This window comes from Xenopus laevis, chromosome 5S (genome assembly GCF_017654675.1).
Source record: "Xenopus laevis strain J_2021 chromosome 5S, Xenopus_laevis_v10.1, whole genome shotgun sequence".
NCBI classification, from domain to species: Eukaryota; Metazoa; Chordata; class Amphibia; order Anura; family Pipidae; genus Xenopus; species Xenopus laevis.
The window spans coordinates 44,262,725-44,285,029 of record NC_054380.1 but is presented as its reverse complement, the minus strand read 5'-3'; the positions used below and the strand labels follow the sequence as shown (position 1 = coordinate 44,285,029).

Here is a 22,305-nt window from a genome sequence, read left to right as displayed (position 1 = left end):
AGTTTCTCCTTACAGAACAGTGTAAACTGCTAGAAGGCTGAATTGGCCTCATATGATTAGCAGTATGATAGCAAAATAGTATGCCAAAATGCAAGATTTGCAGTGTAGCAACGGGTCAATTTCCCTAAATCTGCAGCTAAGTTTTCTTATGTGCAGAGCCGGAGTCTTTCAAAATGTAGCACTGTTACTCTGACCTGGTAAAACGATCTGCTTGCTTCAGAAACACTACTATAGTTCATATAAACAAGCTGCTATGTAGCAATGGCGGAAATTGAAAAAAGGCTATATGGCACATGATAAATTCAGATAACATCATTATGTTCCACAGATCTTATCTGCTATCTGCTGTGTATCCTTGTAGCCTTTTCTCATTTGAATGGCTGCCCGAATTGCTACACAGCAGCTTATTTACAAAGTTACATTGGGTTGAAAAAAGACAGTCCATCAAGTTCAACCCCTCCAAATGAAAACCCAGCATCCAATGTAACATTAATTTGGCTAAGCAGACCAAAAAGGGTTTAATGTCCAGCTAGTTATAGGAGCATGGGTTACATGTGACTTGACTCTTCAGGTTTGGGCCTTCGCTAAGTGGAAGATTTCAGTAAGAGTGTAGTAGAACTACAACTCTCACGTTACTGTGCAGTAAAAGGGAAAATGATGGACGCCAGGAGGTTCTTATGGTGAAACAAATGAATGATAGTTTATTTGTACAAGACCAATATTCCCAGGTTTACTTACAGTCAATAAGAGGTATAGGCAGATGTAAAATCATAGGCTAGAACAGGTGGATGACACAGCTGAGGAATGTGACTCTCATAAGGCATTTTAGTCAAGCATTAATAGGAATCCCCGGCAGATATACCTTGAAGTGGTCCGAATCCCACCCCATGGAGTGGTCAGGGAGAAGGAGTCTAAGCCTTAACACCATATCCACTGTAGTCCCTATACTAAAGGCAATCTAGGAGCCTTGGGAAGTTACTCCCTGCTACAGATCCTTGATGGAGCACAAAGCTGCTCTTGCTATCTGTTCTCTCTTTCTTACTCTCCTAGAGAGTCTATAACGGATATAACCTATTCTAACTAACCTCATTCATGGGGTTCCCTGCTCCCCGACTCAGACACTAAAGGTGCTGATCCCTTTAGGGCAATGGCTTTACTGGTTAGGACACCAGCAGCCAAAGAGGAAGATACACCCTTTTCCAAACACTATACGGAAGTGTGATAAGAAGTGGTCATTACACCTCTGGGCCAATAACACTGGATATGTAAATACTTAAACTAGAGACATGGGCTTTTGCCCAGCGTCTAGAAGGAGGAAGGGTAGGGAATTAAAGGCATAGGGACAATTTAACCCTATGGTCCCTATATAAACAATAGTAGTGTTTCTGAAGCAAACTGCATTTTTACCAGTGCAGGGCAACACTGCATTATATTTGTATTACTTTAAACCACTTTAATTTTTTGATATCACTGTTCCTTTTAGCACAATGCTTGGAATTTTTCTAAGCAGCAGTATAGAAAATGTTCATGAACCAATCAGGTGGAGGGTGTTGTCCTGTGGGATAGTAGCTCTGATCCTGGAAGCTTATGCTTAGTTGAATTTTTTTTGAGTGGAGGTCTGTCTGTCACAAATAGCACTTCTCATTCTATAGCATTATCGGTGTCACCTGTGCTACTTGTGCAGATTCTCACAGGCGTCAATAAATGGCCAATTTGGACCATCAACTTTGCCTTTAATGAAGTTGGCACTTCCAATAGTATGCCATTGTGATATTTGTCATACTAATCCGATGTATGCTTGTGTTTTCTTCTAGAAGTGGGAACAAATTGAAAATAACTCCAAACTGAGGCACGTGGGTAGCAATTTTTGCCTGGATAGTCGAAATGCAAAAAATGGTGGTCTTACAGTAGAAGCGTGCAGCCCTTCTCTGTCACAGCAATGGAAATTCTCTCTTAATCTTCAACAGTAAAATAACTGAAGGGTTTGGGGGGAAGGGGGGGGAACCACAGAAGACATGGGAAGGGGGGGGGGTGAGCAAGCGCCATTTCATGGACATTGATTTGAATGCATTGCAGATATATTTGTCCACATTTCTGCAAAACTATATACCTCAGTATTCCATCATTGTTTGTGGAATCATGAGTGTGGGAGTCTTCAAGAAGAGACACAAAGTACAGCACCTTTGCACCTCTTCCTCGGTTTGGATTGAAATATCGCATTCTTGCACATGAGGCCTCAATGAGGATTGTAACTTATTATGTGTTGCCACAACAGGAGGTTTGGCTTTGATTTGAAAAATGGGAAGGTTTTCAAATCTTTAGGCACATAGGCCTTTTTTTATTTTTTAAATGGAAGCAAAATTGTCATAGTATCTAATAAATATATGGCACTTTTTCTTTCCCTAGATTCTCTAGATTTGATTTCTTTGGTGCATTGTTATAACTTTGCTAATCACTACAACCTTTTCCCAAGATGATTATCATGGACTACTGTTGTACTGTTTCTTTATTCCTTATGTACAAAATAATGAGAAATGTACGTAAAAATACTAACCGGAATCTATTTTATTGGTGAACAACTGCATAAAAAAATGTGAATTCACTTTTTATTCTTTTAAACAGTGTTTACAGCTTGTTTTCTTCAGTGCATTTAGCCACACAGAAACGCTCATCGCAATTGCTGCAACGGATCAGTTCTCTCTGCATTTAGTTTAGTCTGTGTCATGCCTTATGTTCCCGTGTTTTTAGCTTTTCCATTCTATTTAATGTCTTGATTTTAGGGAAGGTTTGTGACCTAACAGAAGCATCATAGTCCTTCAGTTGTGTATTCAGATGTCGGGGCAGTACTTGTAAAATAAATGACGGCAGAAAAATCATTGAAATCAGCAAGCTTTTGTGCTGTCTTCTTTTTTTTTCTGCTTGCCACAATATTGAATTAGTTCATCATCTGCAGTTTGCCGAATAAACATCTTCCATCTGTATTTTTGACATAAGGGCCGGCTATGTTCAATGAGTAATTTCCTCCTATATATTTCAATTGAAAAATACTCCCTTTTTAACATGAGCTCGTTTGGTTGAGTTTATGTTAAACTGGACCTGTCACCCAGACACAAAAATCTGTATAATAAAAGTCCTTTTCAAATTAAACATGAAATCCAATTTCTATTTTTATTAAAGTAGTCATAGCTGTTATAAGATCATTTAAAAATCTCAGCTGTCAATCACATATTGTCTGCCCCTCCTCTATGCCCTGGGTATAGAGGTGGGGCAGTCAATTACTTTCACATTCCATTCAGCACTTCCTAGATGTCACTGCTCTCCCCACATTCCCTCCTTCTCTTTACTATGTAATTGTGTAGCCAGGGCATGAGGATGGACATAGGGTTCCCCATTCTGGTGCACAAACAAGATTCTGAGATGATGCAAGGCTTTCCTTGAAGGAGAAGGAAAGGTTAAACCTAAGTAAGCCTTATCAGAAAGGTCCATCTAAATATACCAGTAAACCCCCAAAGTAGTGCTGCTCTGAGTCCCCTGTCAAAAGAAACACTGCATTTCTTTCCTTCTATTGTGTACACATGGGCTTCTGTATCAGACTTCCTGCCTTCCGCTTAAACCTCATTGCCCTGGGCAAGAGCATGCTCAGTTTGCTCCTCTTCCCCCCCCCCTCCCTTCTCTACTGTAATCTGAGCCCAGAGCAGGGAGAGACTCAGGCAGGAAGTGATGTCACACCACATTAATACTGCAGCTCCTATCCTAAACAAACAGAGAGATTCTAGAGCTTTTTACTCAGGTATGGTAAAACATTCTACAGAATAAATATAGCATTCTAGCTTGCACTATTGCAGCTAATCTATTGACAACAAAATGCCTCCGTAGCTTTCCTTCTCCTTTAATAACAGTGTCCACAAAATGGCTGCTGCCTGCTTGCTATCATTTTGAATTCCCAGACTGAAGGAAACAAGATTCAAATAATTTATATAGTGTAATCATTTTGCTTGACTAATGTGATAAAATAGGATTTTGAATAATTTTTTTGAGTGACGGGGTCCCCTTTAAAGGGGACCTGTTACCCTAAGAAATAATTCCAAATTATTTTTTATCATGTTACTTCAGCAAAATAAAACTTACTTACACTACATTTATTATTTCAATTTTGTTTCCTTCAGTCTTGGAATTACACAATCACAGGAGCCATTTTGTGGACACTGTTATTAAGACAAGTTGTGTATGTGTTCGAATGGGGACCTAATGCCCATACACATCTATGAAGTGCTGAATGGAAAGTGAAAGTAATTGATTGCCGCACCTCTATTCCTCTGGCATAGAGGCAGGGCAGGTACTATTTTATTTACAGCTCAGATATTTCTTTGTAACAGGTATGGATGCTTTAATGAAAAAAACAATTTGGGTTCCATGTTTAATATGCAAACAACTTTTGTTATACAGCTTTTATGTGTAGGTGATGGGTCCACTTTAATAAAAGGTGCAATAAAAACTCTCTGAACTGCAATATATATATATTTATAATATACTAACAGACATACCCGGTTCCACAGATTGAGCAGGAAGCATGATTTGTAGGAATTATTGCCCAATGGCCCTTAGGCTGGATGTAATTAAACCCCTCCCTCACATTGTCCATGGTAAATCTGTGCACTGCCCAGGTACTTAAAGTCCAGAATCCATCATTTCAACATGGCACATGGTGAAGGATGAGTTGTTTGCCAATGCCTGTCATTTTATATCAAATATATAATTTTTTAACCGCTCGGATAGGGTTTCTGCACTTGAAATAATACCAACTCAATGATCTTGTGTCAAAGTGGGGTATTTTTCCCCTTTAGATGGGTGGTATTACTTGTTTGTAAAAGATATCCTGATGTTTCTGTGAGATGTCTCATTCAAAAGTCATTATATTTCAGTGCCATGCCTCACGTTTATGGGCCATATAGTAATAACATGATGATGTGATATGACAGTTTTTGGGCCTAAAAATCCCATATTGATCTGCATCAAGCCTGTGGGGCAATCCTGTATTATTCCAAATATCAGTGTTGTTGATTCAGTGCTGTGCTGCCTGTGGAAAGCAAGTGAGAGGTGATTAGTTATCAAAAGCTTATTTTTAATTAAATAAAGCATCTCCCAAAAAACTTTTTTTTTTTTTTTTGTAAACACCTGGAGAAGCTATAATCATAATTATTAAAAGGGAATGGTCGTTATTGTAAAAATCCTTAAATTGCGTTCATGAATATTTGTATTATGATAAAAATATTTTATCAACATTTCCTTAAAGTTGTTTATACAGTGAAACCTCAATTTTACATCCCTGGATTTTATTTCATTTTACTTTTTTTTTTTTTGTAGTACCACCTAAATATAATGCATCATACTTTTTCCAGAATTTATATTTTCTTGCATTTTTCTTTCTGGTCCCCTGAAAAATGTAAAATGGGGTTCTACTGTAGATTTAACAATATGCTTATGAGTTAGGGTTGCCACCTTTTCTGAGGCCAAAAATTTTTAGGGGGCGGGTCGAATGAAGTTGGAGGTGAGTTGAGGGCGGGACAGGTGATGTCTGGGGGTGGGATAGGTGACTGGTTGGGATTGATAACGTGGAGATCAGTGATTGGCTGATCACCATGTCATTATTTTCAATATCCTGTCTGGATTTCCTAATTTGGAAATCCAGACAGGAAGGTTTCACCCGGACAGCCCTTCCCAATACCGGGCTGTTTGCAACTGTCACCAACCCTCTCATGCTGTGAGTCACTGATTTCACCTACTGTAACTGGCTGATTGCAGCATGAGTCAGCAATTTGCAGTGCACTACTGACAACAGCACTGCTACAGAACAGTTAGGTTGAGGAATGTGATGTATATGATGATGCAGCCTCTTTAACCTCTTTTTTTCTAATTGTATAACTGGTCACTGCTCTAAGCATTTAAATGACCTGTAACATCAAAACAATTTTTAAAAAATTCATTAGTATACATTGGAAAAAAAACACCAAGACTTTATTAAGTAATAACTGAAACTTCGGTTGCGCTCCTCTTCAGAAAGCAATCGGGGCAATCCATCGTGCGGCGCTCTATTTCTCCTCCCTGCCTTCCTTAAAGGAAATAGCCAGGGAGGAGAAATAGAGCGCTGCACGATGGATCGTCGCCCTGTCGCCTTTTCTGAAGAGGTACGGAAGCAGAGTTTCCGTAAGTTATTTCTTAATAAAGGCTTTGCGATTTTAAAGTTTAATTTGTCTTGTTGTTTTTCTTTTGGTGTCTACTAATTAATTCTTTAAAAAAAAATTCTGATGTTACTGGCCCTTTAAAGCAATTATTTTTGAGCAGTGCTATTCTGCTTTTAGCATATCTATAGAATAAACAGAATTAATGTGGTCTGTGGTCATAGGGGCAATAAAATTATGTTCTACTCGAGGCAAATAATTAGGTTTTTGTTTTTTTAAAGGGCCAGAAACACAAGGAAATAATCATGCCTTTAATGCATTTACTCTTGTTTAGTAGGTAATAAATAAGGAATGCATTGAAAGTGCATTGTGTCTATTGTCATTAAAAGAAAGAACTGATATATGCGTTTATGTTTAATTGGATGGAAAGCACCGGGGTCCTCCCAGCAGTAACTAGATGTTACTGGGCCCCACAGCAAATTAATTTTAGGACCCCCCAAGTATGCAGAGGTTGTCCTGTTTTACCAATTTTTATTGAAATTGTATATGCATTAGAGCCTCATCGGGTCCTTATACCTCCTGAGCTCCACTGCAGTCAAAGGGTCTGCTTTCTCTGTAGTTCCGCCCCTGCCCCCCAAGCAACGACTGCTTGAGCACTAATTGCGGTTGTTGGGTGACCAGTGGTATTTTAGAATCCGATGAATAGGAAGTGATCTGAGGAAATCAGTGGTGTTTGAACCATGTGGTTAAAATGTATCATACCCCTTAATTTGCACTTGTGAAAAAAATGTGCATTTTAAACTACAGTTGTATTGAATTAAAAATATCATGCTTTAATGTTTACAGAGCTTTTGGGAGAATTGTATGAATGTGTATTAGTGAAATCTTCCTTCAACCCAATAGAATGAGTGGGGCCTTGTCTAGACAAAAGATTGCTCTTGTGCAAGCTCAAAGTAATGTTAAAAAAAAAAGCCAATTCTGCTTTGAAAAAGTATAGAAATAATGGTTATATTGATTGAAGTGAATAATTAAATTTTTGCCACTACTAGTCTTCGGAGACTGAATGACGATTAAGATAAACCAGTATACGTTTCAGTATAAAAGCCCAGCATATATAAAAGGAATTGTTCTGTATTAAAATAAAAACTGAGTAAATAGATAGCCCATGCAAAATAAAAAATGTTTCTAATATAGATAGCCAAAAATCTAGAGTGACTGGATGTCTAACATAATAGCCAGAACATTACTTCCTGCTTTTCAGCTCTCTTGGTTTCCACTGATCAGTTACCAAGCAATAACCAATCAGTGACATGAGGGGGCTGTATGGGTTATAACGGTTTCTTTTGAATCTAAGCTGAATGTTGAGGATCAATTACAAATAACTCTAGTTATGTCCCATGTGGCCCCTCTTCAAGTCGCTGACAAACTCAGAGTTAGAGAGCCGAAAAGCAGGTAGTAGTGTTCTTTTATGTTAGACATCCAGTCACTCCAGCCTTTATACATTACATTTTTAGCTAACTAACTATATTAGAAACATTTTTTTTTTATTTTGCACAGCCTATCTATTTACCCAGTTTTTGTTTTTACACTGAACTGTTCCTTTAACATGAACAAATAATTGAATAAATAGATAGGGTGCAGCTTTGTTTGGCCACAGCAGAAACTTTATGAAATGCTGCAATAAAACCAGGCCTTTAAAGGAAATATTTTTACATTCATGGGATTGAAATTTCTTTTGCCAATTTTAATTTAGATATGTCATTTTTCTAGGTTATTTGCCCTATGATTATAACAAAAAGCAGCCCACATTTTAAGTGCAAACTGCTGAACACAGTGATGTTGCATGTCCTTAGCTTGTTTTATCTAACGGTACACGTGGAGATTCTGCACAGAAAGAAACTGCCTAGAATGTGAAACAACATCTGTCTTTTTGGCAAGTATGTTTAGTAGCCGCAACTTTTAATAAGGACTGATTATGCTGCAGAGTTGCACTGAATTCTGTGCAAACATGTATTAGCCACCCTTATTAATAGTTGTAGTAAGGACAATCAAGTTTAAGCCATGAGTTTATAGCTTTCTGCCATGAACCTACAGTTGGGAGTTAATGAGCAAAGTTCTCTCTATGCTTGGGAAAAAGAGGGAGGGCAGTGTGGCTGAGGGCAGGTCTTTTAGGTAAGGACTTCCCTGGGTCTTATCTACCTCAAAACAGCTAGAACTCCTCTTGCTCCTCTCCTGAACAAACAGTTGCTGTAATGTTAAATTAGGACACCAAATTCACCTTGTTTGATATTCGCTGCAAATTAAGCTTATGCTATTTCAGTCTTTAGAGGATTTGGTACCTACTGTCCCTCACCCATACTTATTGCTGGGGCCTTAAAGGAGAAGGTTAAAACTAAGTAAGCTTTATCAGAAAGGTCTATATAAATAGACCAGTAAACTCTGCTGCTCTGAGTCCTCTGTCAAAAGAAACACCACATTTCTTTCCTTCTATTGTGTAAACATGGGCTTCTGTATCAGACTTCCTTCTTTCAGGTTAAACCTCCAGGACTAGGGCTTGAGCATGCTCAGTTTGCTCTTCAGACGCCTTTCCTTCTCCCTCCTCGCCTCTGCTGTAATCTGAACCCAGAGCTATGCGTGCGCAGGAAGAGACTCAGGCAGGAAGTGATGTCACACCATTCTAATATGGCAGCTGCTATCCTAAACAAACAGAGCTTATAGGCTGTTTACTCAGTATGGTAAAGCATTCTACAGAATAAATATAGTGTTCTAGCTTGCACTATTGTGGCTAATCTATTGGCAATAAACTGCCTCTGTAGCTTTCCTTCTCCTTTAAGAAAATCAGTACTACAACAAGACAAAGTAAAAATGCATTTCCACAGCAGATCACCATATATAGTTACTAAAAGGAGCATTACATGTGTTATGTTTTAGGTAGCCAAGGATGAGTAGAGTATAAGAGTGCTTTATTAGCAGAGACTCATGCAGCCATTACACAACAGTAACTTTCACTTTTTAAGCTGTCCAGGAAGTATGCACAGTATAAGTCTGAGCACAGTGACATCTACAGGCCATTTGTATAAACACCACAACATGCAAAACATGCATTACCATTTCCTGTACTATGTACTATTTTATTTTGTTTTAGAAAATGAACATTTTATAGGGAGAACAGAGAAACTTCCAGACTTCAGAACATTGCTACACTTACAAAATAATTGTACTGTATGTGATGCCGTTTGTGTCCTGACCCAAGGAATCCCTGTACAGACTTCTCTATCCACTGTAACCTTGTTGTCTATGTCTGTCGTGGCATTTGCACGCTTACATCTTGACACAAGCAGTATTTTTAGTGTAATGGTTTTTTATAATAATACAAAAAGAGTTTATGAAATATGGAGGATACAGTAAACTTACTGTATATCGAGTTTTAATCTTTTTTTTGGCTTGGTGATAAATCCTGCATATCCTCTTTTGTTGATTGTACATTACAATTCCCAAAATATTTTTTCTTTTTTTTTTTACATTACTAATCCTGTTTAGTCTACACTAGGGATGCACTGAATCCAGGATTCGGTTTGGAATTTGAGCAGGATTTGGCCTTTTTCAGCATGAATTGGCTGAATTCTTCTGCCCGGCCAAACCGAATCCTAATTTGCGTATGCAAATTAGGGGCGGGGAGGGAATTCACGTGACTTTTTGGTCACAAAACAAGGAAATAAAAAAATGTTTTCACCCTTCCCACCCCTAATTTGCATATGCAAATTAGGTATAGGGGCTTCAGCCGAATCCTAAATAGTGGATTCGGTGCATCCCTAGTCTATACTACATAGACAACTCGTACAGATGTGTGCATGTGAATGCATTGTTGTTGTTGGGGTTGGACGATAGAGTGGGTTGTATATCTGTTGCATCAATAGCAGTGAAGATATTTGCTATTTCTCTTATGGAAGTTTACATAACATGGTGTGCCAAAGTCATTTGTCGTGATTTCTATTAAAAAATAAAAAAGTGACTGTCCCTAGAGGAATTTAAACAGAAAATGAAAAGTCTATTGAAAACTCCCATGTGCAGTGAGCAGAGTCTTGAAAAAAATATTGTGATGTATTCTTATTGTTATCATGGAAGTAATACTGATGTAATAAAATTAGTATTTTTTTTTTTTTATCCAAGAGTATAGTTTGGCAATTTTTTTGTCTTCATTTTGTTTAAATAAAATTGTCAGCTGTACAGAATATGTACTTGTTAATTTTATAAATACAATGCGTCATCATGAAGTTTAACTTAAATAAAATACTTTATAGCTATTTGATTTCTTTTTTTTTTTTCACTCTATGCCAGAAAATGCTGAGTTAAAGATCTCATTTGTGTTTTCATGACAAAAATGTTAAGAAATGATTCCCGAAGCAGGAGCAGCTGTATAGATTATATCTGTTATATCTGCTGTGCTGATTCTATAGACTCGCTTTTGATCATGTAATTCAAAAATTTTAAACATTTACTTTTTCTCTGTAATAATAAAACAGTACCTTGTATCTGATCCAAACTACAATATAATTAATTGTTGTTGGAGGCAAAACAATAATATTGGGTTTAATTGATGATTTCATTTTTTTTAGAAGATTTAAATTATGGAGATCCAAATTATGGAAGAACCTCTTATCTGGAAAACCCCATGTCTAGAGCATTTTTGATAATTGGTCCCATACCTGTTCTTGGTATGAGATCAAATATGGGAACCAAGTTCCATATCCACCTTTCTGCACGTATTGTCGCATTCTCTGTTGGACTGGAGGATCTGAACACATTCAGAATGTATAAGTAATGGAATAAGTGTGATTTGTGATCACTGACATTAATATTCAGGCACCACCTCTCCGGATTACAGGTTTACGGATAATAGATCCTATACCTATATTATTCTCAATAAGGATCTACAACAGTATTCTAAACTCCTTATTAATCCAGGTACAAGAGGGGGGTTGTGGGTGCACTCCTAAGGCCATATAAAAAAATATATAAATACAATAATCCCCTGTCTAAAAAAAAAAAAACAGGGTTTTTTGTTACAAAGTTATGATCATAAAATTGGTAAGCCGCCATACCACGTCAAGGTAAACCCCATACGGCGGTCCCTAACCTGTTTACCTGCGATCAAAATTTAAAACCTTGGTTTCAATCTGGACTAGATCCTCCCCCGCCACCTGCATATGCGGCTTTTAAAGGGGAGACTGCCCAGACCAACGCCCTTTTAAAAAAAATGTGAATGTGAAGAGACTAGAATGAAGGAAAAGTAAAGTTGTTTATATAAGTGCACACTTGTGTGTGTATGTGTGTGAGTATAAGTATAAGTACAGGTGTGAGTATAGATTTAGAGGGAGATGAAAAAAGAAAAGCTAAATGTGGAGTGTAATAGGTGTAATGTGTGTGGGTCTGTGCAAGTGTTACCTAGTGATAAGTGCAACAAATATAATCCTTATTAATCCAACATTATTTGATATGTGAATTATATAGTGAATAAAGTACCCCCTATTGTAAAATATAAGGATATTATAAGTTACTGAGGAGTTTCATGACCATATAAAAACACGAGGCCGAAGGCCGAGTGTTTTTATACAGGTCATGGAACTCCGAGGTAACTTCTAATATCCTCATATTTTACAACTGGGGGTACTTTATTTATTATAATACACAAGTTTCAGTGAGTCATGTGACAGAAATGACATCAGAACTCACCATTTATAAGGATATAATTTACAGGATATTCATGGCTTTTGTGTATTATATACAAATATCGCATTGACAAAGAATGGGTTTCGTGACAAAAGATCACTGCTGAATTTAAAGATATGATGCATCTCCTAAAGAACTGAAATACATTTTTTTCCTTGTGTAGTTGCACCAATCTTTAGATAAAATGGATAATGACTCTAAAAGGGAATGTAACAGTAACTTCAACTTTGTGACTGATGCTTGAACATTATCCTGAAGAATTTGTTGACCTTGGGTTGAATTCATCCGACCCTCGACTTTAACAAGGGCCCCAGTCCCTGAACTAGCCACACAGCCCCACAGCATGATGGAACCTCCACCAAATTTGACAGTAGATAGCAGGTGTTTTTCATGGAATGCGGTGTTTTTCTTCCGCCATGCAAAGCACTTTTTGTTATGACCAAATAACTCAATTTTTGTCTCATCAGTCCAAAGCACTTTGTTCCAAAATGACTGTGGCTTGTCTAAATGAGCTTTTGCATACAACAAGCGACTCTGTTTGTGGTGTGAGTGCAGAAGGGGCTTCTTTCTCATCACCCTGCCATACAGATGTTCTTTGTGCAAATTGCGCTGAATTGTAGAAAGCCTATTTTCATCTAGATGCAACAAAGCAAAACCTGGAGATAATGTAGTTTTAATTTTCAGACTTATGTTCAGAAAACTAGTGACTTCCCTCCAAAACATAATAATCTTTGGACAAGTCCATAGGTAGTGGAAAAGGGGCACATTGGTCTCATCACACTTGGGACAATATGATACAGGACTAGAAGAGGTACTTTTAGAAAAAAATTTCCCATAACCTAAGTGAACTACTGTTCCTTTAAACTGTTGATGACCAGAGTTTATCTGTTTTATTTCAAAAGGTATAGAAGTCCCAGTTGGCTTTAGAGTATACCACCATGGGTCATTCCACTTATTTGACAGTACAGTTATCTAGAATGCTCAGGACCACAGGTTTTACAGATAAGGGATCTTAACCTAATTTGGATCTGTGTACCTTAAGATTGCTAAACAAAGTAATTTAAACATTAAATAAACCCAATAGGATTGTTTTTGCCTCCAATAAGGATTAATTACAGTGGGGAAAAATAAGTATTGAACATGTCAACGTTTTTTCTAGGGATGCACCGAATCCACTATTTTGGATGCGGCCGAACCCCCGAATCCTTTTGCGAAAGATTCGGCCGAATACCGAACCGTATCCGAATCCTAATTTGCATATCCAAATTAGGGGTGGAAAGGGGAAAACATTTTTTACTTCCTTGTTTTGTGACAAAAAGTCACGCAATTTCCCTCCCGCCGGTAATTTTCATATGCAAATTCGGATTCGGTTCGGCCAGGCAGAAGGATTCGGCCGAATCCTACTGAAAAAGGCCGAATCCTGGATTCGTTGCATACCTAGTTTTTTCCCAATAAAAATACTTGGGGCGATTAGACATAAAAAAATTTATACCAGTTTTGGTAATAACTCAAATAATCCACACATACAAAGAGCTCAAAACAAATAAATCCATAATTAAATTATGTATAACAATGTAGAATCAGTGTCGGACTGGGACACCAGGGGCCCTTCCAAAAACCTTTGACCAGGGGCCCACCAATTAATCTTAGACCAGGGGCCTACTCTTGGTACTATTTTTCTTCCTCTCCTCACTCAACCTCTATTCTCCTAGTCTCTTTTCTTTACATACTATAATCTATTATTCCAACTATTTAGCCTCTTTGTTCTCATAAAAATAGGGAATGGCCATGAAATAGGCCAAATGTTTAGCAGCACAAGGGCCCACTGATACCTGGGCCCACCGGGACTTTTCCTGGTATCCCTGTGGGCCAGTCCGACACTGTGTAGAATGACACAGGGAATAAGTTTTAGACAAATGAAGGAAAGGAGGTGCAAAAAGGCATGGAAAGCCAAGAAACCTGCTGAAATCTGTCAGTATTTAGAAAGCAATCCTGCCCCCTATCAGTGCAAACTAATATCAGCTGGTTTCGTCCTAATTGATGGCCTATAAAAAGGTTTCTCGTTACCACGGTATCACACAAGAAGCATCTCATGATGGGTAAAAGCAAAGAGCTCTCTCAAGACCTTTGCAGCCTTATTGTTGAAAAACATACTGATGACAGTGTTACAGACGTATTTCTAAGCTTCTGAATGTTCGAGTGAGGACTGTTGGGGCCATAATCCGGAAGTTAAAAGAACATCATTTCACCCTAAACCGGCCACAACCAGGTGCTCCTTCGCCACCTCAGACGAGGCTAAGTGCTATAAAGTAGTTAGATCTTCCTCAATCCTCTGTCACTTACATCATATCCTGTGCGCCGAAAATGCATTAAAGTTCAAAAAATGCTGGCGACTTTTCCTTTTTTTAAGCGGGATTGGCTGCAAAAGTCCTAAATTACTTTTTGGGTAAGCAGTTTTCTCCACACATTTTATTACATATGGAACATTAATTTTACAGTGGGCTCATGTGTAGTGCATTATATTAACTCTCTTGTCTTTATTAAGGTTCCATGGACATGTGTAATATAAACCGGTAACAAACCATTTGCAAATACACCAATTAGACCGCTCCGAGCTTACCCCTCCTGCACTGCGTGTTCCTTGCTGGGTGCTCTGTCTGCAAAGTACCAAGCCGCAAACCATTCCTAAATTTGGTGATTTTGGTGACATTTCCAAAAATTACCTCAAAGTTTCTACACTGCAGCATCGTATTACCCACATTCTTTTAGGTATCAAGAGAAATCACCCCAAATATGAAAGCTTAGGGTCCTCTGAACAGTTTGATGCCCAATATGTATAGGTGTACCCAAGCACGTGGCATATAGGGGCTCCAAAACGAAGACCCCCATATGGTCTGTCATTTCAGGTAAAACAAAAACCGCCAACATTCGGTTATGACCCCTGAAGAAGGCCGAGATTTATTTGCTAAATTGGGGCTTGCGGATGCAATTCTGAAAGATATTCCCCTTACTACCTCTCCGCGGAAAATATCTGCATCTTGGGAGAAAGTGAAATCGTCTTCACAGAAGTCTACTGCTTCTCTGTTTCCTGGATGAGGGACCAATCTCCAGTGGTGCTACCCTCCTTTTAGGTACAGGACTAGTTGATGCCTCGTGAGGCAGGTCCTGCGAAGTTCCTGCTACGTCTCAGTTCCCTTTCTTATGCTGTGTTGTTATATAGTACAAAGTTTTTGAAATGTTTTTTATTCTGATGTTATGTTTCTTATTCTCTTTTTTTTTTAATTTACCTCCTGCTCTGCTGTCCTTAGGTAGAAGTGATTACTTTTATATGATGATCTCAGGTTTGGTGAGCTCTGGGGTAGTTGAGGCCTTATTTTTTCACGTTATTATAACAATTTCGAAACTGTTTTCTAACAGTACAGGGGTTCAATTCACCAACTAAGAGGACTAAGGCTTTTGCCAATCATGCAGCTTTACATGCAGATATTATCTGCTTACAGGAGACCCATTTTTCCCACTCCTCTCATCCTAAATATTTTCACAAACGGTACCCTAGGGTTTTATTATCTACTAGCCTGACTAAAACTAAAGGGGTGGTTGTATGTTTTCACACCAACTTACCCTTGGTGATTGACAAAGTGGTGTCAGATCTTGAGGGGCGTTATCTTATAGCTAACGTACTTATTGGAGATTCCCCCTTAACTATTGTTTCTTACTATGCCCCTAATGTCCATCAACTTGAGTTCTTAACTACACTCTTTGACCTATGTAAAAGTAATCAAGTGGGCCAAATGGTTATTTGTGGGGACTCCAATATGGTATGGAATCACAGTCTAGATCGTTTGACTTTATTAAAAAAACGGGTCGTGGTCGGCCCGGCAAAGAGGCGTTAAGGTTTAAAGATACAATTGTTTCCAATGGGCTGGTTGACGCTTGGAAAGAGAGACCAATCCGGAGGTGCGTCGATTTTCTCATTATTCGGCCCCATACAAGCTGTCTTAGACCACATATTTCTCACATCTGCCATTGTGGCTTCCCTTCAGTCCTCCAAAATGTTAAATGTAGGTTGGTCAGACCATTGTCCTGTTATAGTCACTTCATCTCAAATTTTAACTTAAACATCGACTAGATTTTGGAGGCTGAATGAGTCTCTCGTTAGTTTTCCTGATGTGGTAGCTAAGGTTAAGGAAAATCTGAATTTATAGTTCTCTGAAAATTTCTCTTCAGTCATCGAAAACTACTTTATGGGAGGCTCATAAACCAGTCATTAGGGGAGTGTTTATTCAAATAGGCTCTCAAAGGAAGAGGACAAAGTCAAAGGTCATTAATATTTTAGTCAAGGAATTGGATAGGTTATCAGATCTATATATATACGCTTTCCCACTGAAGCTCACCTGACCCAGTTTCATAATGCCCAGAGAGACTTAGATTTACTTTTATCTACTAATGCTGAGAAGACCCTACGGTGGGCTAATCATAAATTGTACTGTTCTCTAGACAAACCAGGGAGGATGTTGGCCCGTAAGCTAAATGAAAGAGATAAGCCCATATCTATCCACAGAAGCAGGACCTCACAAGGTCTTTTGTCAGGAAATCCCCAGAAGATTACAGACACATTTGCGGCCTTTTACCAAAAACTGTATGTCAAGCCTTCTCCTATTTCGGATAAATCTTACGCTAATTTCTTTAAGGATATGGACCTTCACCAACTTTCCCCTGAACAATCTTAGTTGGTGGATGAGGCTATTACGCAAGCCCAAGCCATTAAACAACTAAAATCAAATACGGCTCTGGGTATAGATGGCCTTGCTAATATTTATTATAAAAAATTTGCGTCTATATTGACCCCCCCATTTAACTTCCATGCTTAATGGCTTACGTGAGGGACAAAAGCTACACCCTGAATCTCTATGTGCTAAAATTTCTGCTATTCCTAAGCCTGATACGGACCTTTTTGATTGTAAAAACTATAGACCCATTTCAGTTTTAAATACGGATATTACAATTTTAGGTAAAATTATAGCTACACGTATCAACGTTTTCCTTCCCTCCATTATAAATAAGGATCAGGTGAGCTTTGTCCCGGGTCGCCAAGCTTTGGATGCCACTAGGCGCCTTATTCTACTTACACAACATGCCAAAGCCGCAGACATTAAGTCTATGATTCTTAAGTTAGACATATGTAAGGCCTTTGACTCCCTCTCTTGGGACTATTTGTATTACTCTTTAGTGAAATGGGGGTTTCGCACAAATCTGTAAACCTGGGTTAAGGCATTATATGATGCCCCATCGGCTGCAGTCCATATAATGGGTTTTTACTCCACACCATTCCAGATTGACAGGGGGACCCGCCAGGTTTGCCCCTTATCCCCTACCCTGTTTAATTTGGCCATTGAGCCCTTGGCCATTGCCATCCGTTCCAACCCTAATATCTCGGGTATTGAGGTAGGAGGTATACACCACAAAATCAGCCTTTTTGTGGATGATCTTACCATAACTAGGCCTATGACCTCCCTTCCAAATTGATATGGTCTATTGGACATATTTGGCTCTATTTCGGGTCTCCGTATTAATCACCACAAAACTGAGGCGTTAAACATCAATCTCCCTCATGAGGTATAAAAATTGCTCCAACTCAACTTTGAGTTTCTTTGGCACCCAAACTATATCTCCCTTTTACACATTAAACTAACAAACTCCTATGATCTGTTATATAAATTCTATTACCCACCTATGTTTAAAGTGTTGGCGACTCTTCTAGAGAAGTGGAGCTCTCACCATATATCATGGGTAGGCCGTATTAAATGACACTTCTACCAAAGCTTTTATATCTATTCAGGACCTTACCGGTCCCTATCCCCATAGGGCAACTAGCTAAATTTGAATCAAGAGTTTTACGTTTGGGTGGGGAGATCTCGAAGGATTAATAAAGCTACCTTGTATCGACCTAAGTCTGGGGGTGGTCTGGGCCTCCCGAACCTTTCTTTTTATTATAGAGTGCCCCAGTTGGCCCGGTCCTTACGCTGCATTCCACCGAGGACTGCCCGCAATGGGTCGCATTAGAAGCCGCATTTACTCAACCATTTTCCCCCCTTGCACTAGTGTGAAGCCCTCAGGGGAAGAGACCTAGGCAGGCTAGTAGTTGTCTCCAGCAAACGTTGAAAATCTGGGATATTTCCAACAAGAAATTACATTTGGGTTCCCCCTTTTGCCCCGCAGCTCCTATATTCAGTTTACCCCGGGCCTCCAGGTTTCACAGTTTAACAGGTGGTTGGACCAAAGAATTTGGGCTGTAGGTCAACTGTGTTCACCATTAGGCCCGCTTTCCCCTCAGCAGGTTATAGATAAGCTTTCTATTCCACCTAGTGAAAGATTTCGGTTGCAACAAATCCTTAATTTTATACATTTCCAATGGAGTCATGTGAAAAATAAGAATGTTCCCATGACCTTTTTTGAAAGATGGTGTATTCACTCCCCCAGATTACGCAAATTAGTGTCATGTCTCTATAATGAGTTCTTTGAATCTCTCCAGCCTCTGGAGCTACCCTATATATTGGCTTGGCATAGAGACCTCTCTAGGGATTTATCTCCCGAGCAGTGGGAGCGTGTCTGGTCCACAACTAAGAGGTCTTCTAATAACATCTCCTTACAGGAGGCCAATTATAAGGTACTCTTTAGGTGGTACTTGGTGCCAGCACGTATAGCGAAATTTTCCCCTACTGCGGTTCCCGGGTGCTTCAGAGGCTGTGGGGAAATAGGCACGATGTTTCATATATGGTGGACCTGTTCGGGAGCTCGGAGATTTTGGATCAGGGTTTTTAACATGATTTATTCTGTTTTTGAGGTTTCCTTGCCCAGAGACCCGGCGATAGCCCTGCTTAACATTAAACCTCAACCAATATGCAGTTTCACCTGTTCTCGTTTATAATGTTGGCTGCTAAGAGGACCTTAGCGGGAGCCTGGAAACAGAAGCAAATTCCTATAAACCCAGTTAAGTCCAGAGTAGACTGGATTATGTCCCAGGAAAAAATGACCAGCATTCTATTAGATAACCCATCAGAAGTTACTACATCCTACACTCAAATTTACATTAACCTTTCATGAAAATTGTATAAGTTTTTTGGATGTATTGGTTACTAAACAGTCTAATGGGCTAAGCACTGACCTGTTTCGTAAAGAAACTGATAGGAATAATCAGTTGATGTGTTCTAGTTTTCATCCTAGGAGTGTCAGTAAAGGACTTCCGTATAGTTAATTTTTAAGAATAAGACGGATTGTCTCGGACGATCAGATGTGCCAGAAAAGAATGGTGGAAATGAAACAAAGGTTTATTGAAAGGGGTTATCCGCAAGAGGGTTTGAATCAAAATATCAAGAAGGCTATGAGTATCAATAGATCTAGCCTTCTTTCGGATTCCCCTAAAGAAAACAGGACACGTAAACTTCAAAAAATACCATTGGTCTCCAATTATAATTTACATTCCCAAAAAATTAAAACCATTGTCTATAGACATTGGGAGATCTTGAGGAAAGATAGACAATATGGGAATCTGTTCAAAGAGAAACCATTATTCTTATATAAAGGGGCTAGAAATTTAGGGGACCAATTGACTAAGACTGATTTAATGGAAAATGATAACCGTCAACCAGTATTCTTTGGCCTACCACAGAAGGGCACATACCCAGTGTTGCAGTAGCATTATAAAGGGTAATAAAATGAATCATCCTTCAAAAGGGTTCGAAATTAAATTAAAAGATTTTGCTACATGCAATACAACAGGGGTGATTTATATGCTTAAATGCCCCTGTGGGAAGGCATATGTGGGAAAAACAAAGAGACAAGTAAAACTACGGATTGGTGAACATAGGAGGGCAATTGATAATTGTGATTTAGACAAAATGAAATACGTCACTCCGGTCAGTAGACACTTTAAAACTTTTGGCCACAATAGCAACAACTAAGATGGCAGGTGTTGCAGGTCGTGAAATTCCCTAGATGGGGTGGTGATAAGGATAGATTACTTTTACAACAGGAGGTTCTGTGGATTGAAAGATTGAATACCTTAACACCCATGGGATTAAATGAGGAACTGCGCTACTCTTGCTTTTATTGATATATGTCTAGCCTTATATTGTAATTAAGGACACGTGATTATTTGTTTTTATAATATGAATATTTTATTCTATAAATTTTATTCCACAGTTTTTATATATATTGACACATGGAATATTACAAAAGGATCACAGTATGGAGATTTTACACATTTTATGGACTAATGTATCACGGAGGCACTTTGTATCCTTTTGATTGAGGACAATATGATGAATAATGTAACAATAACATAATGTTAATGATCAAGGATGATTAATTGATTTCACTTAATCACAAAGGGGTGTGGTCAAATAGTGCCCTACCCTTTAAATGTTTTTACTCACATTGTTGTAAGTAGCACTTGATGAAGGGGCTTGACCCCGAAACGTTTGCTGGGATCTCACCGAAATAAAGATGTTAACAGTTTGAATTGATGCAGAAGCATTGAAGTGAGTGTGCCATTTGTTTCTATTTTTGTGGACATTTGATGAAAGCTCTTTTTGGCAGCAGAGCTAACATTTGAGCACCTCTTATCGATTTACTCACATATAAGAAGTATAAAAGTTCTAGCGGAAGAAAGTTCTAATATTTTGGAGCCTGGAAACAGAAGCAAATTCCTATAAACCCAGTTAAGTCCAGAGTAGACTGGATTATGTCCCAGGAAAAAATGACCAGCATTCTATTAGATAACCCATCAGAAGTTTTTGTTAACCTGGAGACCATGGATTGAGTACAAATATGGGTCTGGATCTCCCAATATCCTTTTTTCTCTATAGCTCTATTAGGGTTTATTTGGTCTCAGTGCAGGAGAGGTATATTATTTTATTCTATTACTTTCTTTATTGTTTTATTTTTTGTTTTCCTTTTCAATAAAAGGTGCTTTTGTACTCAATATGTTCATTTTCGGAAGTACGAACTTTGGTTCACAGAACAAATGTACGTTAACATATGATATATGTCTTAATGCTTATTATATGTACATGTTGGCATGTAGATTTGTGCTGTTTGATAGCAATAACTGTCTGTACACAAATGTTGTGATAAACAATAAAAATTTATTGAAGTAAAAAAACATAACAAATGTGAGTTTTCGGGTAAAAAAAATAGAAAAATTTCAGCTTTCGGCTGAAAAATCTGAAAAAAAATTGAAAATCTGATTTTTTTTCCCGCAAAGCGAATTATCAGGAAATTGTAATAATAAATAAGCGTAAAAAACCCGAGCGGATTTAATCAAAGTTTGCAGGAGAAAATGTTGAGATAAAATCGGACTTTGATAAATAACCCCCATAAAGTATTTTCACATTGTCTTTAAACTGTATTTCATAAATGTTATCAATTCATTAGATAGAAAACATATTCATTAATAGAGAAAAGTACCAGTCCTGCTATCTTTCATCTTTCGTCCCTCTTAATAACATTGTTATGAACCTTCATTTTCAGGCTGTACCCATAAAGCATCACTAGATGACAACCCTATTTGTAAAGTAGAGAAATATACAGATCTGCCAAGTGATTTGGAGCCTACAACTGAATGAACAAACTAAACAAAAACTACCTAAAAACACCCATTCTTTCATAAAGGCTAGAGTGATACCTAGAGGCGGGATGAGGCACAAAAACAGTGTTTTGCAAAGTAAAAAAAAGAAATTTCATAAAGTTATAAAAATTGTTAATATCATAAGAAAACAGCAACAAAGAAACTGAATCTTGGGAAATCAAGCCAACATATATAGCACCATCACATCGTAAAATAAAGGAGAATAAGATTATTGCAATATTTAAGTGAGTCCAGTGAAATGAGAAAAAAGTGAACGAATTCAAAAATGTATTTGCAAAAACAACAAAAATTATAAAAAGCATATTTGACCATAAAAATGTTTTTAGGAAGAATGGTTATTAGTCTTATAATGGTCAAAACACCCCTACACTGCCACTGGTTTCCATTATTACTTGTCCATCTTCATTACTTGTGTGATGTGTGGAGAAACACAAATAATGAAGATGGATAAGTAATAATGGAAAGCCTTTTCTCCACTAAAAGAATAAATAAATGATTACAATTACAATGTGTTTTTAGTCTGTACCATATTTACTCCAAATATCCTTCTATCCCCATGCCCATTATCTAGAGTTAGGCTCTATACAGTTTGCATAGTTCTCAGGTGCCATCTATGTATCTTTAGATTATTTCGCTAAAGGGACTGCCAACATGGAGCTTTTTGGTGCATGCACACAGGGCTTCCATCAGAGGGACACAGGGAGGGACAGCTGTACTGAGCCCCGAGATTTTTTTAATGAGGGCTCT

At 38.2% G+C, this 22,305-nt stretch overlaps 1 protein-coding gene across 1 annotated transcript in view; it reads left to right on the top strand.

The window, feature by feature from the left end:
• The window catches only part of galnt2.S (polypeptide N-acetylgalactosaminyltransferase 2 S homeolog), a 45,593-nt gene extending 42,477 nt beyond the window's left edge, over positions 1–3,116 (top strand). Inside the window, exon 16 of the mRNA XM_018265270.2 lies at positions 1,815–3,116. Coding sequence (XP_018120759.1) covers positions 1,815–1,970 — 156 coding nt within the window. The 3' untranslated portion in view covers positions 1,971–3,116. The remainder of the gene's footprint in view (positions 1–1,814) is intronic.
• Positions 3,117–22,305: the final 19,189 nt, after the last annotated feature.